This window comes from Mastigoproctus giganteus, chromosome 9 (assembly GCF_048544385.1).
Source record: "Mastigoproctus giganteus isolate SK-2022 chromosome 9, ASM4854438v1, whole genome shotgun sequence".
In the NCBI taxonomy this organism is placed as follows: Eukaryota; Metazoa; Arthropoda; class Arachnida; order Uropygi; family Thelyphonidae; genus Mastigoproctus; species Mastigoproctus giganteus.
Window position 1 is genome coordinate 80,617,382 of NC_143583.1, and position 24,300 is coordinate 80,641,681.

The window sequence follows — 24,300 nt, forward strand, 5'->3', positions numbered from 1 at the left end:
TTCCCTCCCCCACTCCCACTGCATTTTGTGTGGCTTGTATGTCTTTTTCTCTATTCCTCCTTTCCCATCCCCTTCCCTCCCCTCCCCCGCATTAGCTTTTTGCTTTTGCAGTGAATGAATTCAAATCTTATACAAAATTTCATGTCACTCAGACTGTTTTAAGAAGTGATTCTGTCACTCCCTTATTTCTTTAATTGACAGACATCAAAACATGACCATCGCATATTTTTCCATACTTTATATAAAATTCATGTTACCAATTATGTTTTCCATTTGCTTTCATGTTCTCAGGGCAAGAATTATTTAACAGAGCATCTGCTGATAAAACTGAATTCCAGCCAGATACTTTATTGTATACCAGTATCTTTAAAGGGAAAATATGTTATTCGTTTTGGTATCACCTCAGGAACTACTACAGCCCGTGACATTCAGCACAATTGGGCTGTTATACAGAAAATGGCAGAGGAAAGCTTAGATTTACTCAATAATTCCAAGTTACAGAGCTTTAACCTGTACCAAACTTCAAGAGGGAAAAACATTACTTGCAATCTGATATAGATATATGAGCTGTTTCTTTCTGTAATATTTGATGAATATCACTGCACTGAAATGTGCAAACTCATTAGCCATCCTGTTGCTACACAGAAAAGTAGTCTTGCTATAGTTCTCCTTTATAAAATATACTTCTTTAAAGAATATGTTATAACTCAATTGAACATGATTCTAGTAAACTCAATTAGCGGTTAAAATTTTAAATGAAACATAAAAGAAGGTTAAGCACTGTTTGAAATTAACTAGATATTTATTTTATCAAAGAGCAAGAATTCAAAGTATATACAAGTGGATCATGTTGATCATGTAGTCATCCTGTATTGACTTCAGTTTCTATAATTTTTTTTATTTTTATACTAATAATATCAAAGGAAAATGAACTATTGAAAATATATAATTAAAAGCATATTTTAAACTGTGGTAGTTTTTTGAAAGATGTTAATTCTGTGGGGCAAGATTACAAAAAAGAAGCAATTCTTTTGGGCATTAAATAGACCAAAAGGCACTGAAATTCCTTTCAAATATGGATTGATATATCATTATAGCTGTCTATATAATAGGTGTTTCATACTTATATGAAGTATTCATATAAGAATGAAATCACCTAAATCACATAAGTATCATTTCATGTTATACAAAACATCTAAATCACATAAATATACTTATATACTTTAAATGCTATATAAAACACCTAATTCACATAAGTTTCATACTTAGCATATAGGTTAGTGCAATAGCATCAGTATAATTCATAGTCATCTACCAAAGTAGTTAAATTGACATTGTTTTAATTATATCTCATATTGTGAATACCATCATGAATTACCATGGTGTTGTGCTACCTCGAATAAGTAACATTTTGCCAGTGGAGAAGACTACTGTTACTTATTCTCAGTGGTATGTGCCAAGAATAAGTAACAGAGAATTTCATGTTTGACCGCACAATTAACTCCAAGTCTTTTTCATGTTTCACCTACCCTGAGTGTGGTAGCCCACAGTTTGTACATTAAGGTGGGATACCCAAACTAACAGATTAACTAAAAGTTGAGGCTGAGGTGAAAGTGATTCTTGTACTGCTTCTATTGGAACATGCAGCAGCCTGGAAAGCAAAGTGTCGGGGATTTAAAGCCCTGCTGTAGGTCATCATGAAACAAGTAAATACATGAGCTGTGTTAGGGTAACAAAGAGTAAGTACATGTGCATGTACTTACATGTACACTAAAGCTGGGAGTACTGTAAATAAATTTGATGAATTTGAAGTACTGATTAAGTCATCAAATGCAGAAATTGTAGGGAGAGCACAGGCATGGTGTCACTCAGACCTCAGACATATGGGATGCAGAATTTGAATACAGGAAGTACATTGTATACAGGAAGGACAGACAGGACAGGAGGGGTGGAGTGGTTATGCCCTTAGTTAAGAAGCATATTAAATATAAGGAAGTGCATCCCATCAAAGTGAGTGACCAGTGCAATGTTAAGTCAGTTTGGTGTGACATAAACATTGGGAAAACAAAAATGAGAGTAGAAGTGTGCTATAGATTGAATGACTGGAATTAGTGTACCAAAGAGCTGTACAGAGAAATAGATTGGCCAGTAAATCAGAATGTCTTATAATGGAGTATTTAAACTCCCCTGATTTTGACTGGAAATTTTTGATTGGTCACTTGGACACTATCAAGAGTTTTGTAGATTTATTGGATAACAGTTTTTTACAACGGCATGTAGGAAAGGCAACAAGATGAGGCAATACTCTTGGTCTGGTTATTAACAGTGAATCTTCATGGATTGATAATCTGCAAGTAAAAGAACTACTGGGTTGCAGTGATCACAGCGTTACTAATGTGGAATTTAATTGAAGACATAACTACTGTGAAGGGTAAAGAGAGAGGGTTTTGCTTTTGTAAGAGTGACTACAGTGGTCAGATTATTTTACTTCTATGTAGTGGGACCAACTGATGACATTACCAAGCAGCAAATTCTAAATGGGAAATAGTAGTAGTAGAGGCATGTGATGCAAAAAAGCAAGCTTATGTAACATCAACCAGAAAAAAATATATATATATATATTTCACACATCCATTCTCTCTAAAAGTTTATCCGGTTCCTCCTTGAATTCATTTAATCTATGAACTTCCACAACGACAGATGGAAGTTTGTTCCAGAAATCAACTACCCGCTGACTAAAGGCAAATTTCCTCACATTCTACAACTGTCTTTCCTCAATTTGAATTTATGCCCCCTCAGGTTCGTAACCTGAGCAAGAGGAAGAATTCCATCAGAATTGAGCCTGCTCAACCCATTCAAGGCCTTATACATCTCAGTCAGATCACTTCTCAGGTACCTTGTCTCCAAATGCTGCAATTTGCAGAACTTAAGCCTTTCTTGGTAAGAGGATGCCTTCATTCCCCTCACCAATCTTGTTGCTCTTCTCTGTACATGCTCAAGCAAATCTACATCCTTCCTAAAATGAGGCCTCCAGACCTGTATGCAGTACTCAAGGCGTGGCCTGACCATTGCCTTATACAGAGGGACAATCACCTCCTTTTCCCTGCTAGCAAAATTCCTATATATCATTGAAAAAACCCCATGACCTGCCCTGGCAGCCTGTCTGCATTGCTCAGAAAACTTCATATCTGATTGTACAATTACTCCCAGGTCTTTCATTTTCTACCACCTTAAGTGTAGTACCACACAGTTGGTACTTTTCTCTGGGGTTACTTCTACCCATCTGCAGTACTTTGCATTTGTCAATGTCAAACTTCAGTTGCCACTTCTCAGCCCATCTGCCCAACTTTTCCAGATCCTGTTGCAGCAGCATACTGTCATCACTGTTTTTAACAACCCTGCCAACTTTTGTATTATCTGCAAACTTTGACATTAAGCTTGATATACCTTCATCAGTATCATTGATAAATATACAAAACAACAATGGGCTCAACACTGAACCCTGGGGGCCTCCATTAATAATATTAGTCCACAAAGAGCAGCATCCATTGATTACAACTCTCTGTCTTCTCCCACTCAACCGCCCTTTTATCCATTGTAGCAACTTGCCCTTAATACCATACTGCTGCAATTTGTACTGTAGTCTTCCATGCTCAATGGTATCAAAAGCTTTCCTGAAATCCAAGTATATGATATCAAAATTATTTTTTGCATCCAGTTCATTTGCAACCACATTATCGTAGTATCCAATCAGATTTGTCAGACAAGACTTTCCTTTAACAAACCTATGCTGTGTCTGAATTATTACTGCAGTCTTGTCTAGATGATCCTGTATTCATAGAAATACTAGGCTATTCATACCAACTAAGAAATGCTGCTCAAGATTTAGACCTAAATGGGCTAGATGAATATTCACAATAACTGTACAATCCTACACCAACCGTTATTAAAAAATTAGCATTGTGTTGTATTAAAATACTAATGATACAAATAAAATGAAATAAATAGAATGATATAATTACACTGAATAAAACTGATAAAAAGGTAACTGTCTATACAATACAATATGGAATTTTTAAAATACAATAAAATAAATTACAATAAACAATGTAGATAAAACACAGGATAATAAAACTTATAAAAGTGCTAAAATGCCATTAAAATACAATAAAATAAATTACAATAAACAATGTAGACAAAACACAAGATGATAAAAGCACTAAAATACTGAAGCTTTCAGAGGCATCCGCCCCCTTTTTCAATAGTCTGTTGTGATTTAATGTGTAAGATGCATATGAATTATCAGGTGATACAGAAGCCTATGATAGATATAAATTAGTCTGTAATCAAGTCAGAAAAGAGGTTAGTCTGTTGAAAAAGGAGGCGGATGCCTCTGAAAGCTTCGGTATTTTAGCACTTTTATCAACCTGTGTTTTATCTACATTGTTTATTATCCGCTTCCTTTTTCAATAGTCTGTTGTGATTTAATGTGTGAGATGCATATGAATTATCAGGTGATACAGAAGCCTATGATAGATATAAATTAGTCTGTAATCAAGTCAGAAAAGAGGTTAGTCTGTTGAAAAAGGAGGCGGATGCCTCTGAAAGCTTCGGTATTTTAGCACTTTTATCAACCTGTGTTTTATCTACATTGTTTATTATAATTTATTTTATTGTATTTTAACGGCATTTTAGCACTTTTATCGGTTTTATTACCTGTGTTTTATCTACATTGTTTATTGTATTTTAAAAATTCCATATTGTATTGTACAGACAGTTACCTTTTTATCAGTTTTATCCAGTATGATTATATCATTCTATTTATTTCATTGTTATTTTAATACAACACAATGCTAATTTAATTAATAACAGTTGGTGTAAGATTGAACAGTTATTGTGAATATGAATATTCCCAACCCCAGAGACCTATTTGAAGATTGGGCTAGATGAACTAATGAGACTCGTGGCAGAGAAGAAAAATGTGTGAGATGCATATGAATTATCAGGTGATACAGAAGCCTATGACAGATATAAATAAGTCTGTAATCAAGTCAAAAAAGAGGTTAGGCAAGTGAAGGCAGATTATGGGAAGTCTCTGGAAGAAATGCAAAGAACGCAAGAAAGGCTTCAATGAAACCTTAACAGTAACATGCCCTTAACACCACACTACTACAATTTGTACAGCAATCTATTTTGTGCAACAGTATAAGGTAAAAGAAGTAATGCAGACTCATGCTAGACAAGGCGGAAATTATACTTTATACACAGCATAGGTTTGTTAAGGGGAAATCTTGTCTGACCAATTTGATTGGATACTACGATGCGGTCACAAAGGAACTGGATGCAAAAAATAATTTTGTTATCATATACTTAGATTTCAGGAAAGCTTTTGATACTGTTGCATGTGGAAGACTGCTGTACAAATTGGAGCAGTGTGGCATTAAGGGCAAGTTGCTACTATGGATAAAGGAATGATTGAAAGAGAGTAGTAATCAATGGATTACTACTCTCTTTCAATAGTAGTAATCAATGGATTACTACTACTGCTCTCCGTGAACTAATGGTTATAATTGAACTCGCTCCTTCTATATTTATCAATGATATTGATGAAGATATATCAGAATTAATGTCCAAGTTTGCAGACAGTATGCTACTGCAACAGGATCTAGAAAAGTTGGGCAAATGGACTGAGGTGGTAACTAAAGTTTGACATTGACAAATGCAAAGTACTGCATATAGGTAGCAGTAACAACAGTGTAACGTACCAACTGTGTGGTACTCCATTTGGGATACTGAAAAATGAAAAGAGACCTATTGAAATGGTGAAATCAGATATGAAGTTCTCTGAGCAATGTAAACAGGGTTCCAGGACAGCTCACGGGGTTTTGTCAATGATATACTGGAATTTTGAATTTTAGGAAGGATGTTGAGCTAATGGAACAAGTACAGAGAAGGGAAACAAGATTGGTGAGGAAAACAAATAGGTGCTCTTACCAAGAAAGCCTTCAGTTCTGCAAATTGCAGTGTGTGGAGACTAGGCTCCTCTTAAGTGATCTGATCAAGGTGGTTAAGGCTTTAAATGGATTGAGCCAGCTCAATGCTGATTTGATTTTTCCTCTTGCTCAGATCACACTTGTGAGGTGGCAGAAATTCAAACTGAGAACGGACAGTTGCAGAAAGATGAATAGATGTGCGGAATTTTCCTTTACCAGCGGGTGGTTGATTGCTGGAACAAACTTTCATCTGTTGTTATTGTGAAAGTTGATAGCGTAAATAAATTTAGGAAAGAACTAGACAAACTATTGAAGAGAATGAATAGATGAAATGGAACGTGGGATTTTGTTTTTTTTTGGCTAATGCTGTATAAGCTTGCTTTCTAGCATCATTTGCTAATGCTAATGTCAGACAAGATAGCCAATTGAAACACTCATGCTATGACTGAAGTATAACTGCACTCCTGCTTAGATGGTCCTGCATCACTTCTTCAACAAGTGACTCCATTATTTTCCCTGGAATAGAAGTTAAGCTAACATTTCTGTAATTACTTGTGTCACCCTTTGTGAAGTGGGGAATACCTTTGCACATCTCCAGTCCATGGGGACTCCCCCTGTCTCCAAGGATGCTCTCATAATTATGGCTAAGAGTATGCGTACCTCCTTTGCTGCCTTCCTTAATATAATTGGATAGATCCCATCCACCCAGGTGCCTTTCCCATGTTTAACTTCAACAATTTCTCTTCCACACTCCTCTGTTGTTACAAAATCATTTAGCTTCCTGTTGGAATTTGATAAACTTCCAGCATCCACTCCCTTAAAGAATTCCTCATGTGTGAATATAGATGCAAAATATGTATTCAGCTTGTCGGCAACATGAGCAGGATCATCAACAGCTGAATTATCAATAATAAGTGGACCAATATGATTCATCTCCTTCCTTCTAGAGTTTACATAAGAAAATAACTCTTTGCTATATTTTCTTTCATCCTTTGCCAAAGATTTCTCACAATCTGCCTTAGCTTGTCTAACACACTTGTGACTTGATTGCAGACGAGTTTATATCTATCATAAACTTCTGTATCAATTTATGTGCATCCCATGCATTTTTCTTCACTGCCATGAGTCACATTAGTTCATGTGACATCCATTTAGGATGACCTATGACTAATGAGATTTTAGGTCTAAGTCTTCAACAGTATTTTTTACTTAGTATGAAAAGCCTAGTAGCTTTTGTGATTATTTCCTTGAATGCTTCCCATTTAACATTTGTTGATGGTAACATCATCAGTTGGTCCAACTGTATAGAATTTAAAAACTGTGAGACTGCTGTAGTCACCTTTACTAAAGCAAAAACCCTTATCTTTAACACCGATGGTTGTTACATCTTTAAGAAAATTCCACATCAGTGCACTATGCTCACTCAACCCAACTGCCTAATTTTTCTAAATGCCAAACTGCCACTTAGTGGTTCTTTTATCAACAGATTCTTAACACTTCAATCATTAGCATTAGCATTATTAGCATTAGTAGAGGCATTTGATGCAAGAAAGCAAGCTTATGCAGCATCAGCCAAAAAAAAAAAAAAAAAACCCACTTCCACTTCACCCCTCTGTTCGTTCGAAATACCTGTCCAGCTGAGCCTTAAACTTATTTAGGCTATCAACCTCCACCACAAGGGATGGAAGTCTGTTCCACCAACCAACCACCCGCTGGCTAAAGGCAAATTTCCGCACGTCTATCCTACATCTGTCTTTCCTCAATTTGAATTTATGCCCTCTCAGGTGATTTTTCTGAGCTAGAGGAAGAATCCCATCAGCATTCAGCATGCTTAAACCATTCAAGGCTTTATACACCTCTATCAGATCACCTCGCTGGTGCCTAGTCTCCAGACACTGTAATTTGCAAAACTTAAGCCTTTCTTCGTAAGAGCACCCCTTTGTTCCATTCACTAATCTTGTTGCCCTTCTCTGTACTCGTTCCAGCAGCTCTACATCCTTCTTGAAATGAGGCCTCCAGACCTGTATACAGTACTCTAGGTGTGGCCTGACCATTGCCTTATACAATGGAATAATCACCTCCTTATCCCTGCTGGAAAAATTCCTGTATATCATTGACAATACTCCATGAGCTACTCTTGCAGCCCATCTGCACTGCTCAGAGAACTTCATATCTGCCTGCACAACCACCCCCAAGTCCCTTTCATTCTCTACCACTGTCAGTGTAGTACCACAGAGTTGATACGTTGCTCTGGGGTTGCTGTTTCTCATGTGTAGTACTTTACATTTGTCAATGTTAAACTTCATTTGCCACCTCTCAGCCCATCTGCTCAACCTTTCCAGATCCTGTTGCAGCAGCATAGTGTCAATAGTGTCCTTGACAACCCTGCCGACCTTTGTATCATCTGCAAACTTGGACATTAAGCTTGATATACCATCATCAATATCATTTATAAATACAGAAAACAATAATGGACCCAACACTGAGCCCTGAGGGACTCCACTAATAACATTAGTCCACGATGAGCAGTGTCCATTGATTACCAACCCCTCAACCACCCCTTTATCCATAGCAGCAATTTGCCTCCAATGTCACACTGCTCCAATTTTTGTAGCAGTCTTCCATGTGCAACAGTATCAAAAGCCTTTCTAAGATCCAAGTATATAATATCAAAGTTATTCCCTGCATCCAGTTCTTTTGTGACTGCATCATAGTATCCAATCAAGTTGGTCAGGCAAGACTTCCCCTTAACAAAACCATGCTGTGTCTGAGCTATAACTGAAGTCTTGTCTAAATGATCCTGCTGATAATCAAACCAAGAGCTGATAATCACTGCTGATAATCCAACCAAGAGTATTTCTATTTCTTTTTGCCTCTCTAACATGCTGCTGTAGAAAACAGTCATCCAATAAATCCAAAAAAACCTTGCTAGTTTGTGAGTGACCAACCCACAAACCCAACCAATATCTGCAAAGCTAAAATTCCCCATTTTAGGACATTCTGATTTATTGTGCCACTTTATATATCTGTATAGTTGTTCATTGTACTCATCAGTCATTAGGCCTATAACTCTCCTATTCTCATTTTTGCTTTTCCAGTGCTTATGTCACACCACATTGACTCGACATTTCACTGGCTAACTATATCAACTTGATGAAAATAATATTTTTTATTTTTATTTATTTTTTTATTTTATTTTATTTTTATTTTACTATTTTTATTTTTTATTTATTTTTTATTTTACTATTTTTATTTATTTATTTATTTTTTGCTGGCACTTGGGTGTGGGCAGCCCAAGTGCGGGATGCTGGCACCCACGTGTATTGCACCACCTCAGGCGGGTGTGGGATTAGTGCTTTCACATACACAGTTAGCTGAATTAAGGCCCACCTCCTCATGGCTAGGGGCTGGCACAGGCAGCAGTTGCCCAGGTGTTGACTGCTCCCTGGTGGCTATGGGGTCTAAAGTAACATATACAACACACACACATATTCTACACAAACATAACACAACATATATTTAGGCCCTTTTGCATCGTTTGTAAATAAGACAGTATCACAGGTGGAGATGGACATTAGTCTAGGAGCCACCCAACCACAATTATACATATATTACAGTATAATTATACAATTATACTGTAATGAAGATGATCCTGATCAGCAAGTTTAGTTTTGTAAACTGTTTAAAACAATGATAGATGCAAGATTTTCAGACAAGATTTTTTGATTGGTGTGACAACGTTCAGTGGTGCAGTGAACCAGAATAATTGTGTGTGTTGGTCTTCTAATAATCCAAATATTCACACAGAAAAGGCAGTGTATTTACCAGAAGGAATTGCTGTACTGTATTTTTTTTTTCCTTTTTTTTTTTTTTTTTTGAAGGGACAGTGATCAGTGATATGTATTTCCACATGCTTAATGTATCCATTGTGCCTGCCATTTATGAGTAGTACAGGCAGGGGGGCTGTCCTGAGGGTGCACTGCACCCAGGTGACAATGTTCAAGGAGTGCCTTAAAACCTGAAACTTACATACATATATGAAGAAAAGTTTAAAGGGGGACTTCAAATTTCAATTGGCACCCAGGCACCACATACCCTAGGAATGCCCTGAGTACGTGGATGAAGTGGTTCACTACTACCAGTATGTGGCACCTGCATTATCATTGTGATGGCAGGGCCTACCTTGATAATTATATCAGAGACTAGTGGATGAGCCAACGAAGAAGTGTGGAGTATCCTCACATTGACCCTATTTGACCCAATTCGGTTTCTACTTGTATGATAGAAAACCAGTTACACTTCAAGAATTAAAGGGTGAAATTAAATAAGCATGTGAAGCTATTCCAGCAGTTACACTGAAGAATGTTTGTAATTCTGTTGGTTGCCACTGTGAACAGTACTTGGATGGCAAATGGTGGACAATTTTAACATCTGTGCCAGTTCACCACATACCACAAACAATTACTTCTACACTCACATATTTAATAATAATTTCACAGGTCTGTAATTAATTTTATTTATTTCTATAATAATGTGAAGAATTATAGCCCAAATTCTTCTAGAAAATGCTTCTAAGTCAATTTATATCCTTACATTTGTGCACATCTTTTTGAGACACCATAGATAGCTGATGAGTTAAATAAATTTTTTGTATCAGTATTTATATGTAAGCATTCTTTTTAACTTGACATTGTTATTGGCTAGGTACTGAGAACTACTGTGTGATCACTGAAAATATATTGGTAATAAAATTATCATGTTTGGATCTGAAAGAGTATAAGGAGCTGATGGTACTTGTCTATTGATATTAAATGAAGCATCAAAATAGACTGCCAAAACTTTTGTCTATTATAATGAATGTACTGTGGAATCAGGTGAAGTCCCAGTAGATCAGAGATGTACAAATATTTCCATTTTATAAAGTTAGTTCTACAAAGGGTGAAATCGATATTTCAGTAGACATGTAAATTTATCTTCTGTGGCATGTAAAATGATCACCTTCATGATTATGGATGTTCTGTGTGAGCATCTGGACAGAAATGGAGTTATGTAGGGAAATACATCATGAGTTTGTCATGAAGTCATAATAAAAGAGCTTGGTTTAATGAATAATTTTTACATAGTGTATTTAGACTTTAATAAGGTTTTGGTTGTCTTTCTTTCAATCTGCCAGTCCCAATGTATCTTCACAGCTCTGAAACAGTCTACTGAAAATGCTATTTAGTTGGCTGATAATAACATAAAAAAATTGTTCCATTCTGTAAAAAGTATATCTATTTCATTACTCCCCCCACTTCAAATTCTAAGAAATACGTGATGTTTTCTCTTGCTTGTATAGTTACAGGCTCACACAAAGCTCATCATCTTGATATCGATGGTTCGACTGTTGATGATCCTGCTCAGATAGCTGATAATCTGAATGAGTATTTTGCATCTACATTCACACGTGAGGAGTTATTAAGAGAGGAAAATGCTGGAAGTTTATCAAACTGTAACAGAGTGCTTTATGATTTTGTAATGACTGAGAGCAAAGTGGAGGAGAAATTGTTGAAGTTAAACATAAGAAAAGCACCTGGGATGGATGGGATCTATCAAGTTATATTAAAGGAGGCAGCAAAGAGAGTAAGCAAATACTTAGCCATAATTATCAGAACATCCTTGGACTCAGGGAAACCCCCATGGACTGGAGCTGTACAAATGTATCCTCAATTTACAAAGGGTAACACAATTTACTAAGGGTAACATAAGTAATTACAGACCAGTTAGTTTAACTTCCCTTCCAGGGAAAATAATGGAGTCACTGGTTAAAGATGCATTGCAGGATCATCTAGACAAGACTGCAGTAATAATTCAGACACAGCATGGGTTTGTAAAGGGAAAGTTTTATCTGACAAATTTGATTGGATACTATGATGTGGTCACAAAGGAACTGAATGCCAAAAATAATTTTGATATCATATATAGTTGGACCTCCATATAACAAAATTGATCGTTCACTTGAAAAAACTCATACAGAAATATGACCTTTTCAGCAATTAAAAATACTGTAAATTCAACTCAGAAATACAGCAAAATATGAGAAATAAATTAGAAATAAGTGGGAATGAAAATATTTTTTAACATTTTAAAACAATTAATTTATCAATACATGCATATTAAGATTTTACTACTTATATGATGTGCACAATATATTAGTACACTTTAAAGAATTATTTCGTAAAATGTTTGGTTATTTTTTGTTGTACACTGGATTTTACTGCACATCATTCATAAAAATGTTCACATTTGTTTACACACTCAAATATAATTTTCTGGCACATTTTCTTCACACTGAAGGCCTCAATGCAAAATTTCAAATTCTGCCAACATTTCATGTTCGGAGGGTTTAATATTGCCCTCATTGCCTTCAATTTTACACAGCTCATCGTTAATATTGTCACTATTTCTTTGGATACTCTTCAAAATGTTGGAGTCACTCAGATATTCAGCTACTATTACATTGTTATCAGAAAAATGCATGGGATGCATATAAATTATCAAGCGACTCAGAAGCCTATGGCAGATATAAGCTAGTCTGTAATCAGGTGACAAAGGAGGTTAGGCAGGCGAAGGCAGATTACGAGAAATCCTTGGCAAAAGATGCTAAGAAAAACAGCAAGGATTTCTTTACTTATATAAACTCTAAAAGGAAGGGGACGAATCTGATTGGTCCACTTGACATTGATGGTTCGACTGTTGATGATCCTGCTCAGATAGCAAACAAACTGAATGAGTATTTTGCATCTACATTCACACATGAGGAATTATTAAGGTTTGAAAATGGCAGAAGGTTATCAAATTGTAGCAGGATACATAATGATTTTGTAATAACTGAAAGCAAAGTGGAGGAGAAATTGTTGAAGTTAAACATAAGAAAAGCACCTGGGGTGGATGGGATCTATCCAGTTATATTAAAGAAGGCGGCAAAGCAACTAAGCAAACCCTTAGCCATAATTATGAGAGCGTCCTTGGACTCAGTGGAGGTTCCCACGGACTGGAGATGTGCAAATGTATCCCCAATTCACAAAGTGGGGATCGAAGGTTGACACGAGTAATTACAGACCAGTTAGTTTAACTTCTGTTCTGGGTAAAATAATGGAGTCACTGGTTAAAGATGCATTGCAGGATCATCTAGACAAGACTGCAGCAATAATTCAGACACAGCATGGGTTTGTTAAGGGAAAGTCTTGTCTGACAAATTTCATAGGATATTATGATGTGGTTACAAAGGAACTGGATGCAAAAAATAATTTTGATATCATATATTTGGATTTCAGGAAAGCTTTTGACACTGTTGCGCATGGAAGACTATTGTACAAATTGGAGCAGAATGGTATTAAGGGTAAGTTGCTACAATGGATAAAAGGATGGTTAAGTGCGAGAAGACAAAGGGTGGTAATAAATGGGTGCTGCTCTTCTTGGACTAATGTTATTAGTGGAGTCCCACAGGGTTCTGTGTTATCATTTATCAATGATATTGATGAAGGTATATCAGGCTTAATGTCGAAGTTTGCAGATGATACAAAGGTTGGCAGGGTTGTTAATGACAGTAATGGCAGTGTGTTACTGCAACAGGATCTAGATAATTTGGGCAGATAGGCTAAGAAGTGGCAACTGAAGTTTAACCTTGACAAATGCAAAGTACTGCATATGGGTAGAAGTAACCCCAGAGAAACGTACCAACTGTGTGGTACTACACTTAAGGTGGTAGAAAATGAAAAAGACCTGGGAGTAATTGTTGCAGTCAGATATGAAGTTTTCTGAGCAATGCAGACAGGCTGCCAGGGCAGGTCATGGGGTTTTGTCAATGATATATAGGAATTTTGCTAGCAGGGAAAAGGAGGTGATTGTCCCTCTGTATAAGGCAATGGTCAGGGGAATGAAGGGATCCTCTTACCAAGAGAGGCTTAAGTTCTGCAAATTGCAGTGGCTGGAGACTAGGCACCTGTGCGGTGATCTGATTGAGGTATATAAGGCCTTGAATGGGTTGAGCACGCTGAATTCTGATGGGATCCTTCCACTTGTTCAGATTACGAACCTAAGGGGGCATAAATTCAAATTAAGAAAAGACAGATGTAGAATAGATGTGCCGAAATTTGCCTTTAGCCAGCGGGTGGTTAATTGCTGGAACAAACTTCCATCTGTCGTTGTGGAAGTTGATAGGTTGAATAAATTTAAGGAGGAACTGGACAGGCATTTGGAGGGAATGGTGTGATTTTTTTTTTTTTTTATATATATATGTTTATTTAAAATAAATAAATGCACAAGGCATAATACTTTAAGAGTTTGGTATCTATATAATATCGGTGTTTAAATACACCATAGATAACTCTTAATAAACTACAAAGTAGTTGTTGTAGGCATCATTTGCTCTTTCTCATATTGTGCTCTGCCTTCACGACGAGTTGCCATGATATTGCACTACTTCGAATAAGTAACTCTTCACTAATAGAGAAGAATTAGTGAAGAGTTACTTATTTTCAAATTTTTGATAATGCCCTAGTCTATTGGCTGCAGTTTAGACGAGGCATTCGGAGGAAAGAAAACAAGCTTCACACTTGTAAGTTTCGAAATTACCATGTGATGAAGGTGGGCAGGGCAGCTGTCGACAATCAAAGCGATTTTTCTGTTTTTCTGTAGTGCAATATCATGGCAACTCGTCGTGAAGGCAGAGCACAATATGAGAAAGAGCAAATGATGCCTACAACAACTACTTTGTAGTTTATTAAGAGTTATCTATGGTGTATTTAAACACCGATATTATATATATGTTTATATATGTATGTTTTTTTTTTTTTTTGGCTGATGCTACATAAGCTCATACACTTGCTTTCTTGCATCACATGCCAATGCTACTACTACTCCTAAAAATGCCTCAAGAACAATTTCTCCACTGATCAAACCTCTTGCTTAGAGTTCTTCCCAAGATTACTCAATGTCTTGTAGCAGTTCATTTCTCTCATCACTGTTAATTGGCATTTTAGCAAAACCTGCTTTTGTTTAACAATTCTTAATCATTGTTTCCATCACATCTTGACTGCAAACTTTTGCCAACTCTGATATGCACATCCACAAATCTATAACAGAATCTATAGGTTGGTTGGTTTCTATTCTCAGTATAATTTTTTTCAGATGCATCTTCGGTAGTGCATTTTCAAATTTTTGATAATGCCCTAGTCTATTGGCTGCAGTTTAGACGAGGCATTCGGAGGAAAGAAAACAAGCTTCACACTTGTAAGTTTCGAAATTACCATGTGATGAAGGTGGGCAGGGCAGCTGTCGACAATCAAAGCGATTTTTCTGTTTTCTTTTGTCATCTTTCTATCGAATTTTAAAATCATCTATTCAAAAATTTCACTTGTTATCCGAGCTTTTTTTGTTGCAGCTGTAGTCCAACTCTAATGACTTTACTCCTTTGAAACATTGGGGTTGTTTACTTTTGCCTATTACCAAAAGCTTCGGTTTTTTATTACCAGCCATATTTACACCAACCAAGCCTGTAATTCTCCCCTTACTATTTTTACCACGTACACATTTATCACCTTTAAAAGTCAATGTCTTGTTTGGCAAACATTTAAAAAATAGATCTGTTTTATCAACATTGAATATGTCTTTGGGCTTGTAGTCCACCATAATTTTTTTCAAAACTTTATTTCCAATGGGTACAGTCTCCTTCAATTACAACCCCACTTTCACCAGAAATAACCTTTTCGAGTAAGCCATGGAGCTTTTTAAATTTGTCCAGCCAACCAGAACTGGCTTTGAAAGTTTTATGCCCGGGAATATATGTGTGCTCTATAGCCTTTTCATTTATTAATGGTCCTGATATCGGCATGTTTTGGTCTGGAATTAACTTCACCCACTTACAAACAACTTTATCTACATCATCATACAGGCATAATTTCACACACTTCCGACTGGGTTCCGTTTCCTCAACCAGTTTGAGAATGGAAACATGGTTTTTCAGAATGGTTGACCCAATAATTGCAGGGACACCAAATTTTAAAGCAATTTCTTTTTTTATAGCCTTGCTAGCTGCACAATTAGCATTAGTAGAGGCATTTGATGCAAGAAAGCAAGCTTATGCAGCATCAGCCAAAAAAAAAAAAAAAAAAAAACCCACTTCCACTTCACCCTTCTGTTCGTTCAAAATACCTGTACAGCTGAGCCTTAAACTTATTTAGGCTATCAACCTCCACCACAAGGGATGGAAGTCTGTTCCACCAACCAACCACCCACCCGCTGGCTAAAGGCAAATTTCCGCACATCTATCCTACATCTGTCTTTCCTCAATTTGAATTTATGCCCTCTCAGGTGATTTTTCTGAGCTAGAGGAAGAATCCCATCAGCATTCAGCATGCTTAAACCATTCAAGGCTTTATACACCTCTATCAGATCACCTCGCTGGTGCCTAGTCTCCAGACACTGTAATTTGCAAAACTTAAGCCTTTCTTCGTAAGAGCACCCCTTTGTTCCATTCACTAATCTTGTTGCCCTTCTCTGTACTCGTTCCAGCAGCTCTAACATCCTTCTTGAAATGAGGCCTCCAGACCTGTATACAGTACTCTAGGTGTGGCCTGACCATTGCCTTATACAATGGAATAATCACCTCCTTATCCCTGCTGGAAAAATTCCTGTATATCATTGACAATACTCCATGAGCTACTCTTGCAGCCCGTCTGCACTGCTCAGAGAACTTCATATCTGCCTGCACAACCACCCCCAAGTCCCTTTCATTCTCTACCACTGTCAGTGTAGTACCACAGAGTTGATACGTTGCTCTGGGGTTGCTGTTTCCCATGTGTAGTACTTTACATTTATCAATGTTAAACTTCATTTGCCACCTCTCAGCCCATCTGCTCAACCTTTCCAGATCCTGTTGCAGCAGCATAGTGTCAGTAGTGTCCTTGACAACCCTGCCAACCTTTGTATCGTCTGCAAACTTGGACATTAAGCTTGATATACCATCATCAATATCATTTATAAATACAGAAAACAATAATGGACCCAACACTGAGCCCTGAGGGACTCCACTAATAACATTAGTCCACGATGAGCAGTGTCCATTGATTACCACTCTCTGTCTTCTCCCCCTCAACCACCCCTTTATCCATAGCAGCAATTTGCCTCCAATGTCACACTGCTCCAATTTTTGTAGCAGTCTTCCATGTGCAACAGTATCAAAAGCCTTTCTAAGATCCAAGTATATAATATCAAAGTTATTCCCTGCATCCAGTTCTTTTGTGACTGCATCATAGTATCCAATCAAGTTGGTCAGGCAAGACTTCCCCTTAACAAAACCATGCTGTGTCTGAGCTATAACTGAAGTCTTGTCTAAATGATCCTGCAGTGCTTCTTTAACCAGTGCCTCCATTAATTTTCCTGGAACAGAAGTTAAGCTCACAGGTCTATAATTACTTGTGTCAGCCTTTGATCCTCCTTTGTGAATTGGGGTCACATTTGCACATTTCCAGTCTATGGGTACCTCCCCTGAGTCCAAGGAAGCTCTCATAATTATGGCTAAGGGTTTGCTTACTTCCTTTGCTGCCTCCTTTAATATAACTGGATAGATCCCATCCACCCCGGGTGCCTTTCTTGTGTTTATCTTCAACAGTTTCTCCTCCACTTTACTCCCAGTTATTTTAAGATTCTGTAACTTACTGCTAGAGTTGAATACACCTCTGGCATTCACCTTGCTGAATAACTCCTCATGTGTGAATGTCGATGCAAAATATTCATTTAGTTTGTTAGCTACCTGAGCAGGATCATCAACAGTTGACCCATCAATATCAAGTGGACCAATCTGATTCATCCCCTTCCTTCTAGAGTTTACATAAGTAAAGAACTCTTGGCTGTTTTTCTTTGCATCCCTTGCCAAGGATTTCTCGTAATCTGCCTTCGCCTGCCTAACCTCCTTTGTAACTTGGTTGCATATCAACTTGTATCTATCATAGGCTTCTGTGTCATGTGTTAATTTGTAAGTATCCCATGCATTTTTCTTCTCTGCCATATGCCTCATTAGTTCATCTGACATCCATTTTGGCCTAAACCTTGAACAATATTTCTTAGTTGGTATGTAAAGCCTAGTAGCTTCCAAGATAAGTTCTTTGAATGCTTCCCATTTTGAATTTGCTGTTGATAACATCATCAGTTGGTCCCACTGTATAGAATTTAAATACTGTCTCAGTCCATCGTAGTCGCCTTTACGGAAGCAATAACCCTTCCCTTTACCCCTAATGGTAGTTACCTCTTTGAGTAAATCCCACTTCAGCACACTGTGATCACTGCCACCTAGTGGTTCATTTATCTGCAGATTCTTAATGCATGAAGAATCACTGCTGATAATCAAATCAAGAGTATTACTCCCTCTAGTTGCCTCCCGAACATGCTGATGTAGAAAACAATCATCCAATAAATCCACAAAAGCCCTGCTAGTGCGTGAGTAACCAGCCCCCAAATTCCAGTCAATATCTGGGAAATTATAATCTCCCATTATAAGATTTACTGGCCCACTCTATTTCCCTGTACAGTTCCTTATTATACTCAGAGTCATTAGGCCTATAGCACACTCCTACTCTCAATTTTGATCTCCCAATGCTTATGTCACACCAAACTGACTCAACACTGCACTGTCCAGCGATGTCGACTGGCTTCACTTCCTTGGTTTTTATGTGTTACTTAACTAATAGCATAACCCCTCCCCCCTTCCTATCCTGTCTATCCTTTCTGTAGACGTTGTACTCCTCAAATTGCAGTTCTGCATCCCTTATATCTGTGTGACACCACGTCTCTGATATTCCAACAATATCTGCCTTTGATGTTTTGAGCAATACCTCAAATTCATCAAATTTATTTACTAAATTCCTAGCATTGGTGTACACACAAGTATACCTGCACCTGTTTCTATTCTTAGCTACCCTAACACAACCCATGTGTTTACTTGTACCGCAATGGCTCCCAGCAGTCTCTGAAATACCATGCATCTTGTTTTTCAGGCGTCTGCTCATTATAATAGAAGCAGTGCAAGAATCTCTTTCACCTCTGCCAGTGGCTACTGTCAATCTATTGGTCTTTGTCTCCCCCCAAGCTAGCAGTTTTCCGACCCACCTAACACTGCCTCGATAGTATCAGCAAATATTCTTGCACCCTTTCTATTTAAGTGTATCCCATCCCTGTAGAAGCAATCTCTCCTGTTAACAAGTACAGTCCAGGCTGAAGTACTTCCACTTTTAATTAAGTACTTCCACTTTTTCCACTACACTCAAGGAGAGTGTAGGAGAGTTTCCTCTTAGACTTTGTAAGGTTACTTGCACAGCAGCTAAAACAAAACTGATTTAGGGACAACTTGTACCTACCATAAAGAAACAGGTGAAATTTAGTGAAAGTGTCGATGACTCATTTCTGCTTGTTTGTTTGTTATTTGGTTTTTAGGAGCATTAGCAACTAAGGCCATATTGCTCCGGGATATGCGATGGTCATTCCCTTGACCTTTCCACATCCTCCGTATTTGGTGGTGACGGGCTCGAACCCTGGTCTAATCAAGAAGCGTGTGCTACGCACTGCTGCTCCTTCCCACCTGGCTACGGAGGCGCCCTCTCATTTCTGCGAAACAACAGATGAATTTCCGGGCTAAAGGAAATTCACTCTCTCCTAATTATCTAATAGGGTGCTTACACTAGAAAACAGATTAACCAGAGCCAATGTCTGTGTCAGGAATATTCCTTAATCTTTTCCAATGACTGTGGACACATAGATAGCAGCTGACCATTGCGATTTCTTGGAACAGTAAATGCTTTATGGGCAACACTAAATTGTGGGATGCTCTTAAGAATTAAACTCTTTAGCTATTAAAAGCTAAAGTGATTTATTCTTAATTCCTTTTAGCTCTTAATTTGTGCTTTCTACAGCATCAGCTCTATTGCCTAAAGGCCAGAGGTGCGAACAATGTGTACTCAGGTCTCTCGAAATTAGTTCCTTATATGGAAATTTTCTTCATTATACGGAAGCTATTTTCAACGTAATGACCAAGGTAAAATCAAAAAAGATCGCTACATAGAAAAATTCACTATATGAAAGTTCATTAAAGAGAGGTCCGACTGGACTTGGATTTCAGGAAAGCTTTTGACACTGTTGCTCATGGAATACTACCGTACAGATTGGAGTAGCATGGTAATAAGGGTAAGTTGCTATAATGGATAAAAGGGTGGTTTAGTGGGAGAAGACAGAGAGTGGTAATCAATAGATGCTGCTCTTCGGGGATTAATGTTATTAGTGGAGTCCCCCAGGGTTTGGTGTTGGGTCCACTGTTGTTTTGTATATTTATCAATGATATTGATGAAGGTATATCAGGCTTAGTATCAAAGTTTTCAGATGATACAAAGGTTGGCAGGGTTGTTAATGACAGTAATGGCAGTGTGTTACTGCAACAGGATCTAGAAAATTTGGGCAGATGGGCTGAGAAGTGGCAACTGAAGTTTTAACATTGAAAAATGCAAAGTACTGCATATGGGTAGAAGTAACCCCAGAGAAATGTACCAACTGTGTCGTACTACACTTAAGGGATTTAGAGGGGATTGTTTTGTAATTTTTTTTTTGGCTGATGCTGCATAAGCTCATACACTTGCTTTCTTGCATCACATGCCACTACTATTACTATCCCATTCTATAAGACAGTGGTCGGGTCACATCTTAAGTACTGCTTACAGGTCTGCAAGCCTAATTTTAGGAAGGACGTAGAGTTGTTGAAACAGTTACAGGGGGAAATTCAACAAGATTGGTGAGAGGAACAAAGGGGTACTCTTACCATGAAAGGCTTCAGTGCCACAAATTGCAGTTTCTGGTGACTGGGCACCTGCATGGTGATCTGATTGAGGTATTTAAGGCTTTAAATGGATTGAGCAAGCTCAGTGCTGATTACATTCTTCCTCTTGCTCACATAGTCATGGTGCACTGTAGCCTTAGTCACTTTTGCGCCAATAAAATCGAAATCCAACCAACCACTTGCTCACACTACACACGTGATTGGGCATAAATTCAAACTGGGGAAGGCTGCTTGCAAGATATATGTGTGAAAGTTTGCCTTCAGCTAGCAGGTGATTGACTGTTGGAACAAACTGTCATCTGTTGTCAAAGGTGGATAATTTGAATAAATTCAAGGAAGAACGAGACAAATTATGAATTATTGGAGTGGATAAATAGGTGATGTGGAATTTTTTATTATTTTTTTTTTGCTGTGCTTTATAAGCTTGCTTCTTGCATTGTTTTCCACTACTGATACTAAACTGATTCTTTAATGGAGGAATATTCCAGCATAACACCTACTAGATTTTTTTTTAGAATGTGAGGAGCGGTACAAAAGTAATGCCTATTTTTTTCCTCAGAACATTAATCCTCAATCATTAATAAACACACTGCTATTTTTCCACAATGTCACCATCATTTTCTATGCACTTCTGCCATCTGTGAGTCAGACGCTGTATTCCAATCCTGTAAAAGTCTTTACTCTTACTCTGGAGGGCTCTGCGAACAATGTGCTTTGGCTGGTCATCGTCAGCAAAATGGGTTCCACAGAGTGCATCCTTCAGTGGGCCAAAGAGGTGATAGTCAGAAAGTGTAAGATCCGAGCCGTGAGGGGTGAGGAAGAACAGTGCACCCCAGTTTTGAAATGGGCTCCATTGTGCACAGACTGATGTGGGGTCGTGCATTGTCATGGAGGAGAAGAACCTCATTAAGGTTTTTGTCTGGTCAAACTCTACGGATGCGGGTTTTCAACTTTTTTGTTTGACATTTCCACATATTGATCTGAGTTGATTGTGGTGCCACACTCCAAGAAGTCTACAAGCAAGACCCCAACTTTGTCCCAAAATACTATCGCTATGACTACTGACAGAAGGCTGTCTTTTAAACTTCTTGCTCAGTGTATTTTGATGGTGCCACTCCATCAACTGTCTTTGTTTCAGGGTCATAATGGTGGACCCAGGTTTTGTCACCTGACTGTGTGGAAGAAAAATCTCTTCTTCATTCTTGTAGCACTAGAGAAGTTCCATACAGATTACTTTCCAGGCTTCTTTGTGCTCATGTGTCAGCATTTCTGGGACGCACCAGGCTCAAATCTTGTAGCCTAATTCCTTTATGATGGTTATCACAGCAGGTTTCCCTATACCTTCTTCATTGCACAATTTGTGTGTTATGATGCAGCAGTCCTCTTTGATCAGTACATTGATCTCTTGTTGTCTGTTGTCACTGATATTACTGGCTGATTGCTTTGGGGCTTGTCAACAATGTCACTTTCTCCACTCTTAAAGTGTCTTACCCAACATCTTAACTGTACTCACATCTACAGTATTGTCACCACAAATATTTTTGAGACGCACATGGATTTCGATAGGTGTCACTTCTTCCTTGGTAAGAAATTCTATCACCACCCTTTGCTTGATACATATATCTTTAACATTTGCCATTTTTAACTATCCATGTGCTGCACTCACGAGACCAATCACAGGGCCACTCAGTATAGTGAAACTAGAGACCTCTAGTAACCACTCAGTGACAGGTAGGCGCTTCCGTAGCCAGGTGGGCAGGAGCGGCAGTGTGTAGCACACGCTTCTTGATTAGACCGGGGTTCGAGCCCATGACCACCAAATATGGAAGATGCGGAAAGGTCAGGGAATGACCACCGCATATACCCGGAGCGATATGTCCTTAGTTGCTAATGCTCCTAAAAACCAAATAACAACAACAACTCAGTGACAGGCAAAATTATCTATGGCACCAAATTTGAAAGCAAAAAATTAGGGCCATCATGTAGGTTAACACCGGCTCTCCTTTTAGGTTTCTTTCTTTTTTTTTTTTTAAATTGGATCTCTTTTTGTGTGTATCCAAATACATTTGGTCACATATATGTGCATCTGGGCTTCACTTAATTTTTTTTTTTTTTCAGAAGCATAAGATTAAATAAATTATGTCGTATACAGAAACAACACGGTATGTAGAAGTAAATATTTTCTGCAGTAACAAAAAATCCAGTTTAATAACTTTTAATTTACAAATTGATTTAATATATAAAAAATAATAGTGCAACAACAATTAAGAAAATTTTTCTCATAGGGTGAAAACATTCTAACAGAAAGGCTATTAAAAAAACTGAATTCAACTGGAAAGCTTCACTGTGTTCCAACATCATTCAAAGGTAAATATGTCATTCGATATACTGTAACTTCAACAAGAACTAATTCTGATGATATTCTTCGAGACTGGTCAATTATCCAAGATGTTACTGCTGCAGTCTTAAAGTTTTATGGTGCTCCAGCTGAACCAAGTAATAGGCCACTACCATTAACAGAAATTAAAAAGCAGAATCCAGAGTTTGGAACTAGCTTGCTTCTTTCAAACAGTCCAATGACACCAAAAATTATAAATGGAAGTTTTGCTGCCATTTTTGACAACCAAGATGTTGTACAAGAATTTGCACGCAATTATGGGCATTTACTTGGGGTTGTTGCCAAAGATAGTCCTGCTCTCCGTAGACGAGTTCGAGGTTTGATGGTGAGTGAGAAACAATACAGCCTTGATTCAAGGATGGACTTGATGAATACAATTGTTACAACTGGCATCAGTGCAATAAAAATATCCAAAGAAACTGAACTAGTCAATGGTGCCAATTTACATCAACTTCCAGTTATAAGTTCACTTGGTTTGTCTGCAGATCATGCAACTCCTCGGAATATACAAGATGTAGACAAAATGGATGCCATTGCTGAAACTACAGGACATGAAACAGGCGAAAGCAAGTCAGATCCCCACACAAGATGCAAGGAAGGTGGTCACATCTCTTCGAAGTAATGTGAATATAATACTGAAATCGCCATATTCCAGGCAAATCATTACCTACTCATTTTTGTACTGTACAATCTTCGTGTTACACGTCTGTAAATATTTTAAGAATTGGTTATTCATATTGTAGTACAGAAGTTTACTACAAGTATGCTGACAGATGATAAACCCAAATGTCATAATATAAGGAAAGATTAGGAAAACAAACAAAAAACATGTGTATATATATGTTTATATATATATATATATATATCTATATAGATGTCACAAGGTAATGATAAGTGTTTTTGTTTTTAGAGATGTATTATCGAATTTCACTTAAAATTTGCATTTTAGTGCATCCCAAAATGTATATCCTATTTATGAGTAATATGACAAAACAGATTGGTATTTAAATAAAATAGTTATGGAGCAAACTGACTCTTCCCCTTTTTAG

General features: G+C 37.6%; 1 protein-coding gene across 1 annotated transcript in view; it reads left to right on the forward strand.

Annotated features, from left to right (window-relative positions):
* The window catches only part of Hdc (histidine decarboxylase), a 305,245-nt gene extending 281,372 nt beyond the window's left edge, over positions 1 to 23,873 (forward strand). Inside the window, exon 14 of the mRNA XM_090380708.1 lies at positions 23,139 to 23,873. Coding sequence (XP_090236834.1) covers positions 23,139 to 23,873 — 735 coding nt within the window. The remainder of the gene's footprint in view (positions 1 to 23,138) is intronic.
* The last annotated feature ends 427 nt before the right edge of the window (positions 23,874 to 24,300 follow it).